Here is an 18,276-nt window from a genome sequence, read left to right on the forward strand (position 1 = left end):
TAATAATAATGTACTCTAACTTCAGTCCTGTTCTAGATTTTTGCATTTTATTGTAAGGCCCCCTTCAAAATGAACAGTGATCCCACTTTGAAATTAACAAATCATGTAGAAAGTGAATGATGTTTTTACTGCTGTTTGTCTCAGTCATTTCCTGCTGCATCCTAAAATGAAACCCACACCAGGAGACTGTAACTTGTTAAAGAAGAAGGTATTTTCTGAGTGAAAGGACGGTTAGTGCAACTCATCCACTGATGCAGTCCTGTAGGGGCTACGCTGGTAAACCAGGATAGTTTCAACATCTGCCTGGAATGGAGGAAATCCCTGTTGAAACATGAACACCACTAGACCGCTGAAAGTCTGCTGTGATCTCTAGCACCAAGCTACGAGGATCAGATCCTTTAACCCAGTGTCTCTGCTGTGACTGTTACAGTTTAGTTGGTTAATTCGTAAAAGCTGCAGCTCTAAGACGCCTGCTACAACTCTGTGAACATTTAAAGAGAAAACTTGTTTCGAACATGTTTAAAGGTCATGTGACTCAGATGTGTGACTCCTGCTAGGAAAGCGAGAACCCACCCTGAACGTTTTGGGAACATTTTAGGACCTCCCAGGTGCCGTTTGAGGTACTGATTTTAGGACCTTGAAGTTTAGATTTGGGGGCGTCATGGATTGTACTTGTCTCTTCAGCAGTCACACGTTTAAACGTAAAGTCAACAGCTTGAATATTGTATTCAATAAACTGTTGATGATTTTTTTATGGTACCTACATGACAGCAGCCATCAGAAGCAGAGCTGCCTCATTTTGAGTTTTCCATCATGTGTTTCAGTCAGAGCAGAAACATCCCACAGAAGCTGTAAGATGTTACGCAGCAGGTGTTAAACCAGCTCCAATGATTTATAGTCATTTAAATGTTTCTGCTGACTTCAGTAGCTCCAACACACAAACTGAACAGAATGAGCCAACACTCAGGTGTGATACATCATTGTGTTTCCTTCTACCTGGCAGAGGTCCTAATGTTTTGGCTGATTGGTGACTGGTTGTTGGCAGTGTTAACTTCTGAAACATAAAATCTATTAGCTCTTTCTGACAGAATACTTTTATAATTTTGAATCTTTATTTTTGTTACATTGTTTTTACATTTTCCATGAGGAATATTTTGTGCTTACTACTCTGCAAATGAGTGAAGCTGGTTTTTAATCATTGAGTGCATCAGTTAAACCCAATGTTGTTAAACAGCCAGGAGCTTTAAGTGGGCACATGACGAGGGGCTTAAAGTGGGTCTTTTGATTATAACAATGTGGAGGACAGAATAGTATGGAGCTAAATTGCGGTCATAAGTTTTGTTCAAAACAAAAGAAACTCGAAACTGAAAAATATTTTTGAAACTGGAAAAAAAATTTGTATCTGAAAAATAACTTTGAAACTGAAAAACAATTTTGAAAGTGAAAAAATAATTTTAAAACTGAAAAAAATATATTTGAAACAGAAAAAAATACTTGAAACTGAAAAACAATGGATTACAATCTGGAAAAGTTTCAAACATCTTGTCTTTTCAGTTTCAAACTATATTTTCAGTTTCAAAATCTCCATTTTTCAGTTTCAATTTTTATTATTTTGAACAAACCTTATGACTCCAATTTAGCGCCGTAGATAGGACACGATTAAATATAACTAAATTCAATTTCTGTAAAATGCAGAATGTAGAATTTGTAGATGTGTGGATTTTTTTTTTCATTTAACTTGATTTATGCTGCTGCAGACTTCATTTGCCAGGAAATATGTTGTGAGTTTTAGGTTTATATGTCAACCAAAACATCTCCTTTGTTCATTGCAGGAGAAAAAAAAACTTTTTAACTCAAAGTTAACAGAGTAAATTTCTACACAAGTACCTTTACTTCTACTTAAGTAAAATTTCAACTGAGTAACTTTACATTTACTTGAATAAATTGTTTAGCACTCCTTTCACTTCTGGCAGGAGTTAAATATGTGCAACGTTCAAAGGTCTAACTGAGCACAGGGTGAATCAAAAGTCTCAGGACACATTATTTCAGAAAGAAAAGAGAAATGGAAATATTTGAATACTGCTGCATAGAATGGCTGAGTGGGTCTATCTTATGACCAGAACATGGTGTCAAGAAACCCAGCTGTACCAGCAGCTGAAGGAATTGGAAACAGGCCTTCTGACCCCAATCTTGACCCCCAGCTAGGGAGAGTGAGAGATCGGCGAAGAAGTCACAAACAGAGCCAAGAAGGAGGAACATCAGCCCAAAAAGATGAAAAGGAGAAAAGAAAGAAGAGAAAGAAAGAGTGAACAACATAATTTTAATGCTGGCAAATGGTAATCAAATTAAATGATTTAAATGCTTGTTGCAATGTGTGGTTTGAGTAATGAAATATGCTTTAAAATTGAGTGTTAAGGTGTGTTTTAATGTAAGATGGTGGATTATTGAAATGTATTTTTATATATTCTTAAAGTTTAGAAAGATAATAAAATGTGTGTGTGCAGCAGCATAAGATGGTTAAAACAACATGTTCCATTCGAGCAGCAACAGGAAGAGCAGGTGCAATGGTTCTGATAGGAAAGAGGAAGTGGGTTACTGGCTGTGGAGAGGAAGCAGACCAAATAAGGGCACGGGGGGATGCTTTGCTGAGACTGAGGCAGCTCATGAAGAGGAACTTTAAAAGGCCTACATGACAATGGAAAGTTCCAGTGACAGTTGTATGTTGGGCCAACTGGCCAATCACAGACTGACATGAGGGCACAGATGGAACAAAGAAGAGGAAGTGATAGCGCCCAAAACTGTATAAAAGAAGGAGTTTTGAGCTGTTCTGGGCCCACTTGGGCCAGCCTGGAGAACAAGCAGCAAGGCAAGGAGCAACCAAAGAAGAGGAGTCGGCCATATTGGATCAAATAAAAGGCTGTCCTGTGACTTTTGACTCACACTGTAGAATGGAAGTGTGTGACTGAACAGGTCTCAAAGCCGAAAAACGAACTGTTGTGACCTGAAATACAAATCAGATTTCACTTCTTGTAACCAAAAACAGCTGTTTACGACACAGAAGGGTGTCAGATGTTAAAATCTGAAGTTTTGATTCGCTGATACAGACACAGTTTGGTGTCTGAGCTCCCTCTGCTGACATGCCTGAAATATTAATTTGTGGCAAAATGAATAAAAAAACAGATCTGATGCTTCTGAGGAAACTTCTTTTAAACATTCCTCTGTTGTTTCTCGCTCAGAAACAGATAATGACCAGTGAAAACACTGAGGCCTAGCTATAGGATGTTTTTTGTTGAGGAGCAGCGGTTTTACTCCGAGCTCACCCCCAGATGATGGAGGAATCTTATTTCAGCTGTTTGTATCCAGGATCTCGTTCTTTCACTTCTGATTTGTACTTGTTAAATGATGGTCATAGCTGAGGGTTGTAACGTCAAACAAACTAAAATCAAGAGCTTTGCCTTTCATCTCCTTCACCATGTCAGGCTGGAGCTGTGCTCTCATTACTGTCAGAGAGGCACAGATCTGTCCAACCAGTCCCGCCTCGTTCTGGAAGCCATGTGAACTCCTCTGCTTGAGGCAGAGACTCGTCCCCAAACTTGGAGGGATGGTTCCACCTTTTCTGGCTGAGACCAATGACCTCAAAGTCAGAGGATCTGTGGTAGAACTCCTGAAGACAAATGTTTATCTGCATGCTTTTTAAAGAGCTTCAATGTTTTGTATACCACCTCTAAAAGTTGCATCAGAACCTCCCTTTGTTGATATTATTGCATAGTACGGACAGACTGAGCAGGTAAACTGTCAGCGATCTGTGGTTTGTTGTTAACTAGTAGGTAAGATGTAAAGTTTACTGGCTTTAATTTTAAACTGATCATTCACTGAACTTCCAACTTAGACCAGGACACAGAGTTGATCATCATCATCCTCAGTGAGTCGGGCTACAAATTAAAATCAGAGGAGAATCATGTTTCAAACAGCACTTTAACTAACTGATCAGTAAAAACAGAAATAATCAGTCTGACCTTTAACCCCTTCTATTTAGGCCTAAAGTACTCGTTGACAAAACAATCCCCAAATCACAACAGCACATTGAATTTTCCATTTATATACAGGTTTCTGTGGGATAAAGTCTGAATATATTAAATAAAATCTGAGGACTTTTCATCAAGACAAAACATCAAGAAAACCACAAGTTCTGATCCTTTAAGACTGACAGGGTAAAAACTAGATCATTTACTTCCTCTTATGTTGAAGCACTCTAAAGAATGTCCACTTTGATATTCTGACAGCTGTAAATAACCACATTAAACAAAACTAGAGGGATGTTTTTGTGAGGTGTAAAATCATTTCCTGTCAGGAATAACAACAATCTCTTCCTCTTCTCTGCTTGTTTTGTTGGTCTGTTGAAATGGATCCACTTCGTCACTTCTCTTACTTTTATTTCCCGCTCTCTTCTGGTTTTTTGTTGCCTTTGCTGTCATGAGTTGCTGCAGACGAGTGGCTTTCTTGAGTGAAGGTTGTTGCATCACTTCAGGTCGATGCCTTCAGGTGGCGCCTTCTTCTCCTTGGCCTAACAACACAAACAAAAACACAAATAAGATTAACAAATATGTTTACAACTCAAAGCAAGTTTTTACCTCCTTAGATGCTTTACCTTTGTTATTATTATAAATCATTTAGCATTAATATAAACTGGCCTGTTGGACAAAAAAAAAAGCTCTTAAGTGACAAAATTAAATCAGATTTCTCTAAACTAACACCAACTAAATAAAGACATCTTATTTAAAATAAGTGACTGTCCTGCCGTCAGTCTGTCCTATCTGAACCGAAGCTTTAATTGATTGATTGAATTAACAATAATATTGCATGGACATACACATGAAGTGCATCCATTATTAGTACACATCCATTGTACTATGTGTACTTAGCTAACACAAGAAAGTGAGAACACATCATTTTTGATCTAAATTAATTTAACTATAATTTAACTCCATCAGAGTGGTCTCAGGCGTCTTGGTGGTGTAGTGTCCAAGAGTGGGGGCCTCTTCTCAGGAATGCACAGATGTGTTATGTCTCTTTTAGACCCCAGCTTCAGAGCTCGGCACATATTACCATATTAGGAAAGGGAATGCTTAAGGTATACCGTGACAAAATTTATGATGCCTCTTTTGAACTACACTGTGAAGCCTATAAAGAGCCTTGTACGCCCCCACCCTTGGCCTTCGTACTTCATCTTTCTTCCTTGGTGAATCATTTGGCTTGAAGGCCACAATTTGGTTTTTGGCTATAATCTCCTGGACTGCAAAATAAAGATTCTTGCTGTTCAACCAGCCTGTTTCAGAGTTTCTCTCTTCATTGAGCAGCAGCAGTTCAGCAGAACCAGCAGATGTGGTTATTTCACCACAGTGGTTTCTTTATTTTACTTCTTGTCTCTCAATTTGTGAACACGACCTGCTCTCTGTAGATTTACACATTTTCTTGTATTCTTTCTATTGTCACATGATTGATTGAGCAGAACTCAGGGGATGTTTTTTTACCTATTTTTTGCTGATCTTTTCTCTGAGGTGAATTAGGACAGGCCCTTTAAATGGGGTGATTATTTATGCAGTCGCTTATTTTAATTATATTTTTTAAAAATATCATTACTTTGGAGATATTTGATTTCACTTTGTCATTGCGAAGGGTTTTTCTTTTGTCAAAAAGGCTGATACATATTGAACATGGCTGATTTCCTTCCTTCCATCCATCCATCTGAAGAAATTTTGTAACTGATTAATTGAATATTAGATTCAGTATTGTATTTTATACTTTCTGATCATTTCAGTCTGTAAGGTTGAAGCTGACAAAGAGTTGGTGTGTGTGTCATCATATGTTCTTTCTTTTAGCCTAAACAAAAATGAGTGACGTTCTGATGTCTGACGTAAAAGGTAACACCTCTGGGGTGTAACCAGGAAGAAAGATACATTATGAGCGCCATTCATTATTATAGTGAAAAGGAGTTGTCACAGTGTGTTAGAGTCTCTGATTCTAAGCAGAGCCGCTCTGCTTTGTTTGGGTTTTCTTGATATGAACCCAAGGCCTTACACTGAGGCCTGTGCTGCTGAGTGCTGCTGTAAACCTGATTGGAGTCAGAAGATTAAAAATAAAGTTTTAAAGAAGAAATCCAGCCGATTCCTGTTTTATTCAGACATACCATTTTGAACAACGCAAATTTTTCCTACAAATCCATCCATCCATCCATCCATCCATCCATCCATCCATCCATCCATCCATCCATCCATCCATCCATCCATCCATCCATCCATCCATCCATCCATCCATCCATCCATCCATCCATCCATCCATCCATCCATCCTCTACAGTTTGTTCCAGAGTCAGGTCGCAGGGGGCAGCAGTTTGAGCAGAGAGGCCCAGACCTCTCTTTCTCCGGCCACCTCTTCTAGCTCTTTCTGGGGGGGACTTCAAGGTGTTCCCAGGCCAGAAGAGAGACATAGTCTCTCCAGCATGTCCTGGCTCTTCCACAGGGTCTCCTCCCAGCAGGACATGCCTGAAGCATCTCCCTACGTTAAGGAGGCATCCTTACCTGATGAACCAGCTCAGCAGATGAACTGCCTGTATCCATAACCTTCTTCTTTCAGTCACTATCCAAAGTTTGTGACCATAGGTGATATGGTCCATAGGGTAGGAACGTAGAGAGCTTTGTCTTACAGCTCTGCTCCCTCTTCACCACAACAGACCAGTACAGAGTCTGCAAATAGTAAATGGGCTGTACTACATTGCTTCTTTCTATTCAGTCAGGATACTCAAAGCACTTTACACTACAATCTGTGCCATCATTTACCCATTCACACACACATTCACACACAGATCATTGTACTTGCATCCAATTGAGGACTTCATATTCACTTCCATTCATTTTTGTAACTGCATTTATGCCTAATCCTAACCATTACTGGTTTGTATACCTAACCCTAACCTGCACCAAAACCTCTAAACCTAACTATTAGAGCACAGTAGGGCTGAAAAAAAATGTGAGGACTGGGAAAAGGTACACCAAGGATCATACTCGTGAATGAAACCCCAAGATACTTGAACTTTTCCACTTGAGGCAGAACCTCGCCTCAACCTGGAGAGAGCAATCCACCTTTTTCTGAGTGAGAAACACGGTCTCAGATGTGGAGATGTTGATCCTCATCTCAACTGCTTCACACTCAGCTGTGAACTGCTTCAGTGTGAGCTGAAGAACGTGGTGCAATGTTGCCAGCAGGACCACATCGTCTGCCAACAGCAGAGATTGAATCATGAGACCCCCAGGCTGCACCGAGAAATTCTGTCCATAAAAATGGTGAATAGAATCGGAATCTGCCTCCTACCCTGAAAGGGTGTGATGGACCCACCCTAGTGGGAAAGATTTGCTTTCTGTAAAAATTTGTTCCAAATTGTGTCAAAAGTAAAGACTTCAGGCTTTACATGATTTTTTTATTATGTTGATAGACCAAGTAAAACCAAAGTTATGATAAATAAATTACAGGACTTAAAAAAAATCTTCGTTATATTTGAAGCGGAGAGGAACACCAAGCGGACTGACCAGGGAAACCTCCAGTCAGTCTGCCTGATGGCATTAATCATCAAGTGCCAAAAATTAATCGATTAAAGTTTTTCTAACAATTAATTGTTCACAATACAATTTTGCCCAATCCCAATCATGCACCTGATTCACATGACCCCTCCTGCAGGTGGTGGGCCCACAGTAAAGCAAATTCATGTTGCTCGTTGGGGCTGCGCCTGCCTGGACACGAATAAACCAGACCACCAGACACTCACTGATGCAAGTAGGGGTCTCTGCGGACGAGTGGGCGTGTCACAACGAAAGGCGATTCTAAAGCAACACACCTGATCAGACGGACTTTTTAAAAGGGACACACCTGACTGGATAAGCAAAAAAGGGGCGTCACCGTACAGCACCACCTGATTGGACAAGAACAAAAGGGGTGTCACCGTACAGCACCACCTGATTGGACAAGAACAAAAGGGGTGTTACCGTACGGCACCACTTTTTCTGGAGAACTCTACTTGGGTCACATTTCTCCTGGTTAACCTTAGTGTTGGGGTCAGGGTCAGGCTGTAAAGAAGTCAAGCAGGGTCTAAGGAAACCGTCATGTAGGCCTCAGAGCCCACAGTATATGGTTTAGACACGCCCACTTTGATTCCGCAGATAACCCTTTCTCCACTGATGAGCCCCTCCCCACATCCAGGCAAGGGTGTGAGGTTGTGTGTTTTTGTTATTCTGTGTTTTCTCTGTGTCTCCACCCGTCAGTTCTCCTCAGCTTATTTCCTTGTCATTTCTCAGCTAACCATCCTCACCTGTCTTGAATCCCCAATTAGTTCTCCCTCCAGGTGTTTGTAATTTTCCCTCTCCCTCTGTCTATTTAAATACTGGTCTTGTCCTCCACAGACTCACTGGTTCATTGTTTGGTTTCCCCACCAACTGTTATGGTTTCTCGTTATCTCCTTGTCGTTCTTTAAGTTTTGTTTATTTAACTGCCCTGACAGCTTTTTGTTTTATTTTTGATAAAATAAATATTTTTCTTAAAACTCTTACCTCCGTCCAGATTTGGATTCATTCCTTAGTTAAAACGTAACAAAGGGACACTGATCTCCTTAATTGTTTTTGTTCATACAAGTGTTTTGAACTGCTCAGGCCTGTCACCTAGGACCAATCTGCCTCGTGAGACCCAGTTTTTATTGTCCCCGACTTTATGGTTCCTAGGATCATTCAGACACATAAACTCCTCTACCACAATACGATGGAGGAGTTAGGGCTAGGGTCCACTGTGCTGATTCATTTTGACCATGTCTGATTAAAAAAAGCCTAAAACTTAAGAAGGTAAAGCAACCAACAGTAACCTACAAACCAACAACTGAAAACAGTTATGTTTAAGTCTAACTTCAAACCAGAACAGGTCAGTTTACTTTGAACCACTGCAAAAATAAAAAGAGTTTATTTTTCAATCATGAAAAACGTACTCATGAAGATTCCAGCATTCTGATGTTCAACTCACCCTCAGAGATGGTCGAGGAGGCCTGACTGGTCTAACTGGAGGTGTTGGCTCAGGTTGTGGGTTTTCCTGCCTTCTGCCCAGGGGCTCAAGGTCATCAGCAACATCAGGACAACCGATGTATCCCCCAGCACCGAAGACTGATCCCAAATCCCCTTCTAAAAGACTGTGGCTGTTTGCAGGGTTGAACACACTCTGAGCAGCTGACACATTGCTGATGGTCTTATGAAGTCTGTCTGTGGTGGCAGAACATATGTTTGTGTTGCTGGGTTCCAGTCCCAGTAGATTCTCTGATCCCAGATCACTGTCTGAGCTGTTATTAGAAGAACTCAGATCGGCCTCTGCTTCTACAGGACTCTGGTTGTTGTTTCCTTCAAGAGGATTTTCTGTGTTGGTCAAGTCCAGGTCCTCCTGGTTTTCATGTGTGTCTAAATCAAGTAGCTGCTGGTTTTCATTGATACTGAGCTCCTGAACTTCCTTATACTCATGATTATCTGATGCGAGCAGATCTAGATTTTCTTTGTTGTCGTAACTCAAAAGCTCTTGATTCTCATACTGATCTAAGTCCGGCACCTCTTGATTTTCAGGATGGGAGAATGCCAACAGTTCCTGATTAACATGGTCACAAGTTTCCAGCACTTCTTGGTTATCATGGCTACAAAGTTCAAGGAATTCCTCATGGCTGGTACTGGAACAAGGCTCCAACACTTCTTGGTTTTCATGACCGCTAAAATCAGCGAGTTCCTGGTTTTTATCAGCATCCAGCTCATTGTTTTCACAGTGACAGGGCTCTGTCACTTCTTGGTTTCCAGAATATGGCAGCGTTGGAAAATTCTGGTCACAAGGTTGAAACACTTCTTGGTTTTCATAAGTGTGAGGTTTTAGTATTTCCTGATTGGCAAAGTCAAAGTTCTCCATTTGCTCATTATCTTCATAGGTGCAAAGGCCCATCACCTCCAGGTCACCATGATCACAAAGGTCCAGGACCTCCTGGTTCTCTTCCTCAGGACTGAGCTTAAAGCCATAAGGATCGGAGTCACGTACCATCTGAGAGGCAGTGATTTCAAACCCGTAAGGATCAAAGTTCAGTTCATGTGGTGGAGAAGAGGAGGCTTCAGGATCGAAGCTCATGATATTTTCAATCGATTTTGGGCTCAGATCAGCTTCATCTGGGTCAAGGAAGGAGTGTTGAGAATGTTCTGGACTGAGTTTAAACCCATACGGGTCAAAGGAAGGCTGGCAGCTTGGTTCGTAGTTCAACTCGAAGTCATTTTGTTCCAAATCAGGCTGAGCGAGGTTCTGAGAGTCCAGTGAGTTCTGGGGAGGTGCAGGGTTCTGAGGGTTCTGTATGACGTTACAAACCTCTTCAGTTTTATTGCAGCTTGAGTCACAGGGCAGAGTTTGATTTATGTCATCTGTCCAATCGAGCTCCAGCTCTGAATGTTCACTGTGCTGATGGAAACCTTCAGCTGGGCAAGAACTCACACCTAGCAGAGGAAAACCCAGGGTTATTATAGTTAACTAAAACTAACGAAAAAACTAAAATTAAAAAATTTTTTAGTTAACTGAATTAAATAAAAACTAAAACAAAATGTAGAAAATATTAACTAACTAAAACTGTATATCGTTTTACAAAACTAACTAAAACTAACTGAAATTATCAACAGAATATCCTTCCTTTTAGTTTTTTAAAATAAAATAAAATAAAAAAATAAAAGACCCCCACCCAAGCCACTACGATTATGGGATGAACCTGGTAGCATGACATTTATTAGGAATAAAGACTTCTGAGTTCTGGTGCATTTCTGCGTGCGGGGGTCATTATGTTACCACTATGCGGTATCTAGTTTGTTGTTGTTGTTTTTTTTTCAGAGTAACACCGGTAAATAACAAACAAGGGCAACACCTGATCATAGTTTATCAATATGCATAACATTATGTTAGATATTATGTGCAATGTGTAGTGAGACATTTGAAGCAACAAAAGGTGGAGAGATGGCGAAAGTTCAGGAGAGGTCTGAAATTAGTTTAGTGAAATACAGTATATAATAGCTTGTTAATACTTTTTAAACATAATTTTTTTATCATGAGAAGAAGAGAGAGGAGAACAGGTGGAGCATCAGGTTGTGAGGTCCTGTTTAAAAACCATATTAATTATAATAGATGCAGATTGAGCAGGTGAGGACTGATGTCAGGTTGATGTTTCATTATTTCCACAGTTATAAGGGTTTGAGTTAGGTTGTGATTAGGTTGTCAGCTGCAGAACAGCACCCCACTAGAGTTCTGTACATTTATCTGGTGAAATGCTTCTCCATAGTGATAAATATGTGAATTTTTTTTTCTTGTTTAGTTTAAAATGAGCCACCTTTAGGTTCAGGAGTGTACCTCATCGCTGAAGCCATTTTGTATGTTTAGCAGCAGCAGTGCAGGGGCTGCACAAAGGAGACAAGAGGAGAGCAGGTACAGAGCTGGAGCTCTTGAATTAAATTAGTGAAAACTTTTACTGTAAGTTTTACTGTAGGTTGTGCTGTAAACAGAGCTGACAGAATATGAGAGTAATGCATACATCTGTAAATCAGTTGTATGATAAAAACCTTAACAGATACTTTTTAGCTTCTGTAAGTCACTTGCTGGTGCTGTACATTACAGTTTGTGGTATTCTCTGTTGTAAATGTGTTGATGTCTTGCAGGGACATCAGAGCAGGAAGTCAGAGTGAGGGAGAGACAGGAGCAGACCAACAGGTAAAAGAGAGGAACACAGAACAGGTATTTTATATTAGAAAGTCTTGTGATGGCAATAATATTTGTAAATATTGCAATGGTGATATCAGATGTGATCTATGTCTTTTATTTCCTCTCTTTCTAATCTGTACTTCCTATTTTATGTGATTGTTAGTATGTTTGGTCAGGTGTGAGCTTTTGCTGCCATGAGACTCTGTCCTACTGGATAAATATTGCATTAGCATGAAAAATACAACTTCAAACCTCTTCAAATACATTAGTCAACAATTACAATGCATCAAGAAGTCCTTTGTGGTATGAATATTGCACACTCTGACATTGTGATGACAATATATTTGTTATGCTGTGCAATCCTATAAGACTAGAGATATTTTGTTGGGTGATTTACCCACATCACCAATTTTTCAAGAAAAGATCCAATAGCTTTGCAGTGTAGTTGATTTACGACATATTTCTGCTCAGACTATGTACAAATCTGTCAGGTTTCCAATATTATGTGCCCCCTCAATAGTGAACTCATTCCTACACCCTTGGCTGCTGGTTAGTTAACTCAGAAACACCACAAGCAGGAGGATGCATTGGCAAATATGTTTTTTAAACTATAAGAAAACTAATACTAGAAATGTCCTGATGCATCTCAATAATCCAGGTAAAAAATCAAAAAGAAAAAAATTGTATAGGTCTTCTGGACGGGTTCTTCTCTAATGAAACGTTTCGTCTCTYYTCYAAGAGACTTCTTCAGTCTGAGAGTTTCAGGCAAAATTCAGGCTTWTAAGCMCTGCCTCMATGTGACTGATACTCACATCACATGGCTATCGTTGACACCTAATTAACACCTATTGTTAACAGGGGGTGGAGTGATACTGGCAATGGCAGCACTGTAGGAGGGGGACAACTGAAAACGGAGGCCTCCACCTCTGTTTAATGATGGACGGTCTTTCTTCGGCACAAACAGAGCAATATTGTATATGCTGTGAAGTGCCAGGAGGACTGCGACCAGTTATACATTGGGGTAACAAAGCAGCCACAGTTCAAAAGAATGTCCCAACACAGACGAGCTACATCTAATGGCCAGAACTCTGCAGTTTTCACTCATTTACAGGCCAGCGGTCACTCTTTCAGAGATGAGGATGTTCTCATTCTTGATAGAGAGGAACGTTGGTTTGAGAGAGGAGTAAAAGAAGCCATTCTTGTGAAGAAAGACCGTCCATCATTAAACAGAGGTGGAGGCCTCCGTTTTCTGTTGTCCCCCTCCTACAGTGCTGCTATTGCCAGTATCACTCCACCCCCTGTTAACAATAGGTGTTAATTAGGTGTCAACGATAGCCATGTGATGTGAGTATCAGGCAGTGCTTAAAAGCCTGAATTTTGCCTGAAACTCTCAGACTGAAGAAGTCTCTTAGAGGAGAGACGAAACGTTTCATTAGAGAAGAACCCGTCCAGAGGACCTATACAATTTTTTTCTTTTTGTTTTTTTTTTGTTTTTTTAATACTAGAAATAATAAAAACTAAAACTAAGCAGTAAACAAACAATAAAAACTAATAAAAAGTAGCAAATCCACTGTAATAACTAATAAAAACTAACTGAATTAAAAGAAAAAAAGTCAAAACTAACTAAAACTAAACTATAATGAAAAATCCAAAACTATTATAACCTTGGGAAAAACACAGTCCTCAAGCTGCAGAGTTGCAGAAGTTAAACTACATTACTTTGTAACGAGACCAGGTGAGATGAGACTTAAGGAGTAGTTACAAAAAATAAACAAAGCTTTTAACACAAAGTTAACTTAGTGGCCTCTCTCCTGTCCTGTTTCTCACGTAGGGCCCACATGGACATTTTATTTCAGTATCATTTTGTTTATTACTTTGTGATTCTGAACCAGCTTCAGAATCTACAGGAACTGAACTAAACTGGACTTAGTTTGACCCAGATCCCGGGCAAAGACAAGGATTTATCACAAACTGTTTGATCAGACACCCCTCCTTTTACAACCGGGAGACCAACTGGTTTTAATCAAATAACACCTTTATCTTCTTACTTATCAGGACCCCTTTGATTTAGACCAAGCTGAAACCAATGCTATTGGTTGATTGACAACCAATAGCATGACAACACCCCCTAAGGACTGAGAACTGAAAAGTAACTTTAAAACAATTGAACATTAATGAAATAACTACAGTGTTATTTTTCTTGTTAAATATAAAAAAGAAAGAAAAGAAAAAGAAAATGCTCTTCTGTATGTATGTTCCTGTGTAGACCTTAGCATGTTTTCCTGCTTTAGTATCTGGACTTTACCTGGTATTAACTCTGTTTAAAGTAGTCTGAAAGTTATATTTTCACATTCTCAGTTTTATTGTTATTTCTTTATTTCACAATTTGATTTATTCCACAAATGAAGTTGCTGTTTCACTTAGTTCTTTATTTTGGTAAAACCTTTTCCTTTATTAATAACATGACTTGCTATGAGTATAAATGCAACATAACTTAGGGATTAATGTTTCCCCTTTTATGAAAATTAAGAATTAAGGGTTATTTCTTTCATTTAGTGGACCTGATTTAAATTTGGCTAAATTCACTGCATTAATAAGTAATTATTAATTAGTAAGTGTAGAAGTCAAAGTTTTGTTAAATGCTTGTGTTTAGAAAGTCATCTGACGGAGAGGCAGAGTAATAAAAATTGACATTTTTTTAGCTCCGGTTTCTGTGTGATTATTTTATTTGAGTTCAATTTTATCTTTATATTATTTCAATTGCCTTTCTTTTCTTTTAACATAGTTGTAGTATTATCTCATTACACACCATTCTCCCATAAACCTGTATTCAGCATTTCCTGTCATCACCTCCCATCCTTCAATACACAACAGTGTATCAACTTTAAATGAACTTGTCCGTGTTTTAATGTGAAACGTGATATTCATCTAAGAAAAGAAGTCACGCTGCTTCAGGAAAATTTTCTAGACTGATAAGCATTAACATAATGCAACATTAATTTTCCCTGCATAGGGTGGCGCCCCAAATAATTAAAATAACAAGACTTGAATTATTAATAATTCATAATTTACTTTAATTCATAACATTATCTATAAAGTCACTACACTCAGACCTTCTACCTCTAAAGGTACTAACAAACCATAAACTGTAGAAGTCTAAATCTCAGTTAGACCTAAGCTCTGTGATTACAAATTCAAATAAGCATCACTGTACCTTGTTCCTTTGCCTCAGTCACAGTCCGGTCTGCCAGAGACCCAACGCTCTGTTCCTCTATGTCAGAGGGAGGGGACACAGGACAAAGATCCAGCTCATAACCGTTAGGGTCAGATTCTACAGACGGCTGACCCTCAGACTTCCAGTTGTGTCTCAGCTCAGGCATGAGTTCTTCTGATGAGCTCTGGATGGGTTTAAAGCTGCAGGATTCAGGTCCAACATCAATGGTTTCCAAGTCTTCTCTGCTGTAGCTGATCTCGATGTCGCTGTCTTCTTCTGGGAATTCTGACTCAAAGCACTGAGTTCCTGTTGAGGCTTTGTTTTCAGCGCAGGACAGACTGACGTCTTCATCCTCACCAACATTTCCAGCAGCATCGTTAGAGTCCGCCACTGCATCCGGAAACAAAATATCCGCTGCAAAAGGGTTGCTGCCTTTGAAAGGGTCTGAAGCAAATCCATCTGGAATGAACAATCAACATTTATAAACACCAAGCAAGCCAGATTCGAACTTTTGGTAAACTTTGGGGAAACACACAGAAAACTACTCATATTAACATGAACACAAAGATTACTGCCCACCTGATGAGTCTGTTTTAGTAAACAGGTCTTCGTTGAAGAGATCATCTACAAATAAAGAACAAATAAACACGTTAATTAAACCTCAGTATACCTAGGTCACATAATCAGATAACCGTTAAATAAATTCATTATGAAATTTAACTCAGCTGATGTTTACCAGAAGCATCACATGGATCTGAACTCAGAGTGTACTCTGGTACTTCTTAAAGACCAAATATTAAAAGGATCCACGATTAGTTGTAACATTAGACTTTATTTGATAAACATTTATTTTAACTGTAAACTAAAGACTGTAAAAATACTGTGGGCTGTTTAGTTTAGTAAATTTTTAAAAATGTATTTTAACACGGACGGAGCCATTTTATTTACACGCAAAGCATTCTGGGTAAATGATGATGTGGATAGGTCATCAGTGTGAGCGAACTATATCCACCCTGAAGGTTAATCTTGGACAATATCTGATGATCGACTCTTTTAAATGAAACCAGAGAGCGTTGACAGAGAGGAGAAGGTAGAAATGACTCAGCCTGTAACTGAAAATATGGATGGAGGACAACAGAGCGACTTCATGGAAGAAGAACCTCAGCTTAGCCTGTTAGCTTTAGCGCCAACGCTATATTGCATTAAATGTATTAGCTTGGTGCTAGTGCAACAAACTAACAAGCTAAACTGAGCTCCTCCATTCATATTTTCACCAGCTGTCCCACAACCCAGAGAGGAGGTAAAGAAAATTAATGGATGAATCTTACAATAAGAAATGACAAATCCATGGCCAATTTAGTCTTTTTGTAAACTATGTTAATGCAGCCTCATGCAACACTGCAAGACTCCACAAGATGTGTAGCATTCAGTGTGTATTGAGAGTGACTTTAAGCAACAATCACATCAAATTTAGCTCAATATCTGCAAAATTTGAGTTATAATCATTTTTATGTTAATACATATAGATTAACTGTAGCCATACTGAGTTGACTCCAGAATTTAATCAGTTGTAGTCGTTCATCCAGTAATTACCTTTTAATATTTTTGCTTTAGGCCAAAGCAATTCACAATTTTTGTGCTCCAAGTACATATTGAATGTTATTCACCTGCTGCTAACTCACAAAATCTTTGCTCAGGATCTGTGAAATTGTCATTTATATGTATTTTTGCATTAAGGTCACTTCATTGTGGCATCCATCTTGAATTAGGTTGAGTCTAAAAGCCAATAACCGGAACCGGACGGGAACATAGCGGAAAAACAATCGGTCCGACCCGTACCGACTCGTACCTACACCGACCGTTCCGACACTACACTAATGGAAAAGGGGCATAAGGTGTCTGTGTAACCCACTTTCTGACATTTTCTTTTATTTAGTAGGAAAACAAACATTTTAGATTGTAAAAGTTACAAACTCCTGACATAGGTCTTCTTACTTAGGTCATCCAAAAACATTCACACTCTACCTTTAATGTGTCCAAAACTGATTCAAAAGTTGGAAGAACTTGTAAAATACAGGTTGATGGTCTACCTGCTAGGCCTTGCTGCCTGACACACCTCCAACTGTGCCTTTGTGCAAGCACACTCACCTGAACACCTCCTGCCTGGTGATTTCAAGAAAAATCAATATTGTGCTTGTCCAGATTGTTCCAAGTTCAGAAGACAGGTATAAATACTGTATGTATCAGAGTGAATCTGAAACAGTTTAACAGTTTCAGCCCTCCAGCACAGTGTGGAGGAAAGCAAAGGACACATGTTTGTTCTTCTATCCTCATGGGGACTTTGCATAGACTTCCATTAATTTCTACAGCCTACCCCTAACCGTTGGAGTTTAGAAGTCATCATGCTTTTTGAAGGTGTTTCTGTATTAGCATGCTAAACCTGCTTTGTTATCTGTTGCTTTGTGCGTTTTTGCAAAAGACAAGCAGGCTGCGATTCGTATGTTTCAGAAACATTCTATCATTCTTACATTGCTGTTTCAGTTACGCAAAATGCTTTCAGTTTCGCATGCAAATTGCTTGTTTTCCTTTTTTTAATAGGATGGCCTCCCTTCTCCCCTTATAGCCATCCCCTCCACACCATTATGTTTTTTTTGTGTGAAGAGAAAAATAGAGAGAGAGAGAAAAACAGAGAGAAGTAATTAGAAAAATAGAAAGACTGAAATAGCGATTAGGATTGTATTAAATATACACCAACAAAACACAGGACCACACACCCAACATCTGTCCGCTCACCTGAAAAATAAATGGATAAATACATAGAAGGCATATAAAAATACACACATACCCATACATATATAAAGATATACATACATACATGCCTACATTCATAAATATTGTCTGTATATACACATAGACATATATACACACTCAGTGACCAGTCAGAACCCCCGGATCAGAGCACAGAGTATTTTATAGTTTTGGAGAATCATCATTACATTTGACTGAAGGGGTAATAGTGGTATGACAAAATGGCTCAGGGGGTACACAAGTCTACAAAGTTTAGGAACCCTGCTCCAGACCATTCCATAATCCTATACCCTGGATTAAAGTACATCTTTCTTTCAAGCAAGTATGAAAATATGGCTTCACAAACATTTCCATCATCTTAAGATAATAACAACTGAATGTTGGAAGGTAATATGTTTCTGTGAGTCTTGTACATAAACAGTAAAATATTATAGACAAACAAAATCATAGAATTTCAAAATTTTCAGT

At 39.1% G+C, this 18,276-nt stretch overlaps 1 protein-coding gene across 2 annotated transcripts in view; it reads right to left on the minus strand.

Annotated features, from left to right (window-relative positions):
• Positions 1-4,083: 4,083 nt before the first annotated feature.
• The window catches only part of LOC106535891 (uncharacterized), a 27,252-nt gene continuing 13,059 nt past the window's right edge, over positions 4,084-18,276 (minus strand). For both annotated transcript variants that reach the window (XM_014033029.1, XM_014033028.1), the window contains exons 7-10: positions 15,580-15,624; positions 15,001-15,459; positions 9,057-10,540; positions 4,084-4,564 (exon numbers count right to left, since the gene is read on the minus strand). In XM_014033029.1, the coding sequence (XP_013888483.1) occupies positions 4,520-4,564; positions 9,057-10,540; positions 15,001-15,459; positions 15,580-15,624 (2,033 nt within the window). In that variant the 3' untranslated portion in view covers positions 4,084-4,519. The remainder of the gene's footprint in view (positions 4,565-9,056; positions 10,541-15,000; positions 15,460-15,579; positions 15,625-18,276) is intronic.

Source organism: Austrofundulus limnaeus, unplaced genomic scaffold, assembly GCF_001266775.1.
Source record: "Austrofundulus limnaeus strain Quisiro unplaced genomic scaffold, Austrofundulus_limnaeus-1.0 Scaffold1603, whole genome shotgun sequence".
Taxonomy (NCBI): domain Eukaryota; kingdom Metazoa; phylum Chordata; class Actinopteri; order Cyprinodontiformes; family Rivulidae; genus Austrofundulus; species Austrofundulus limnaeus.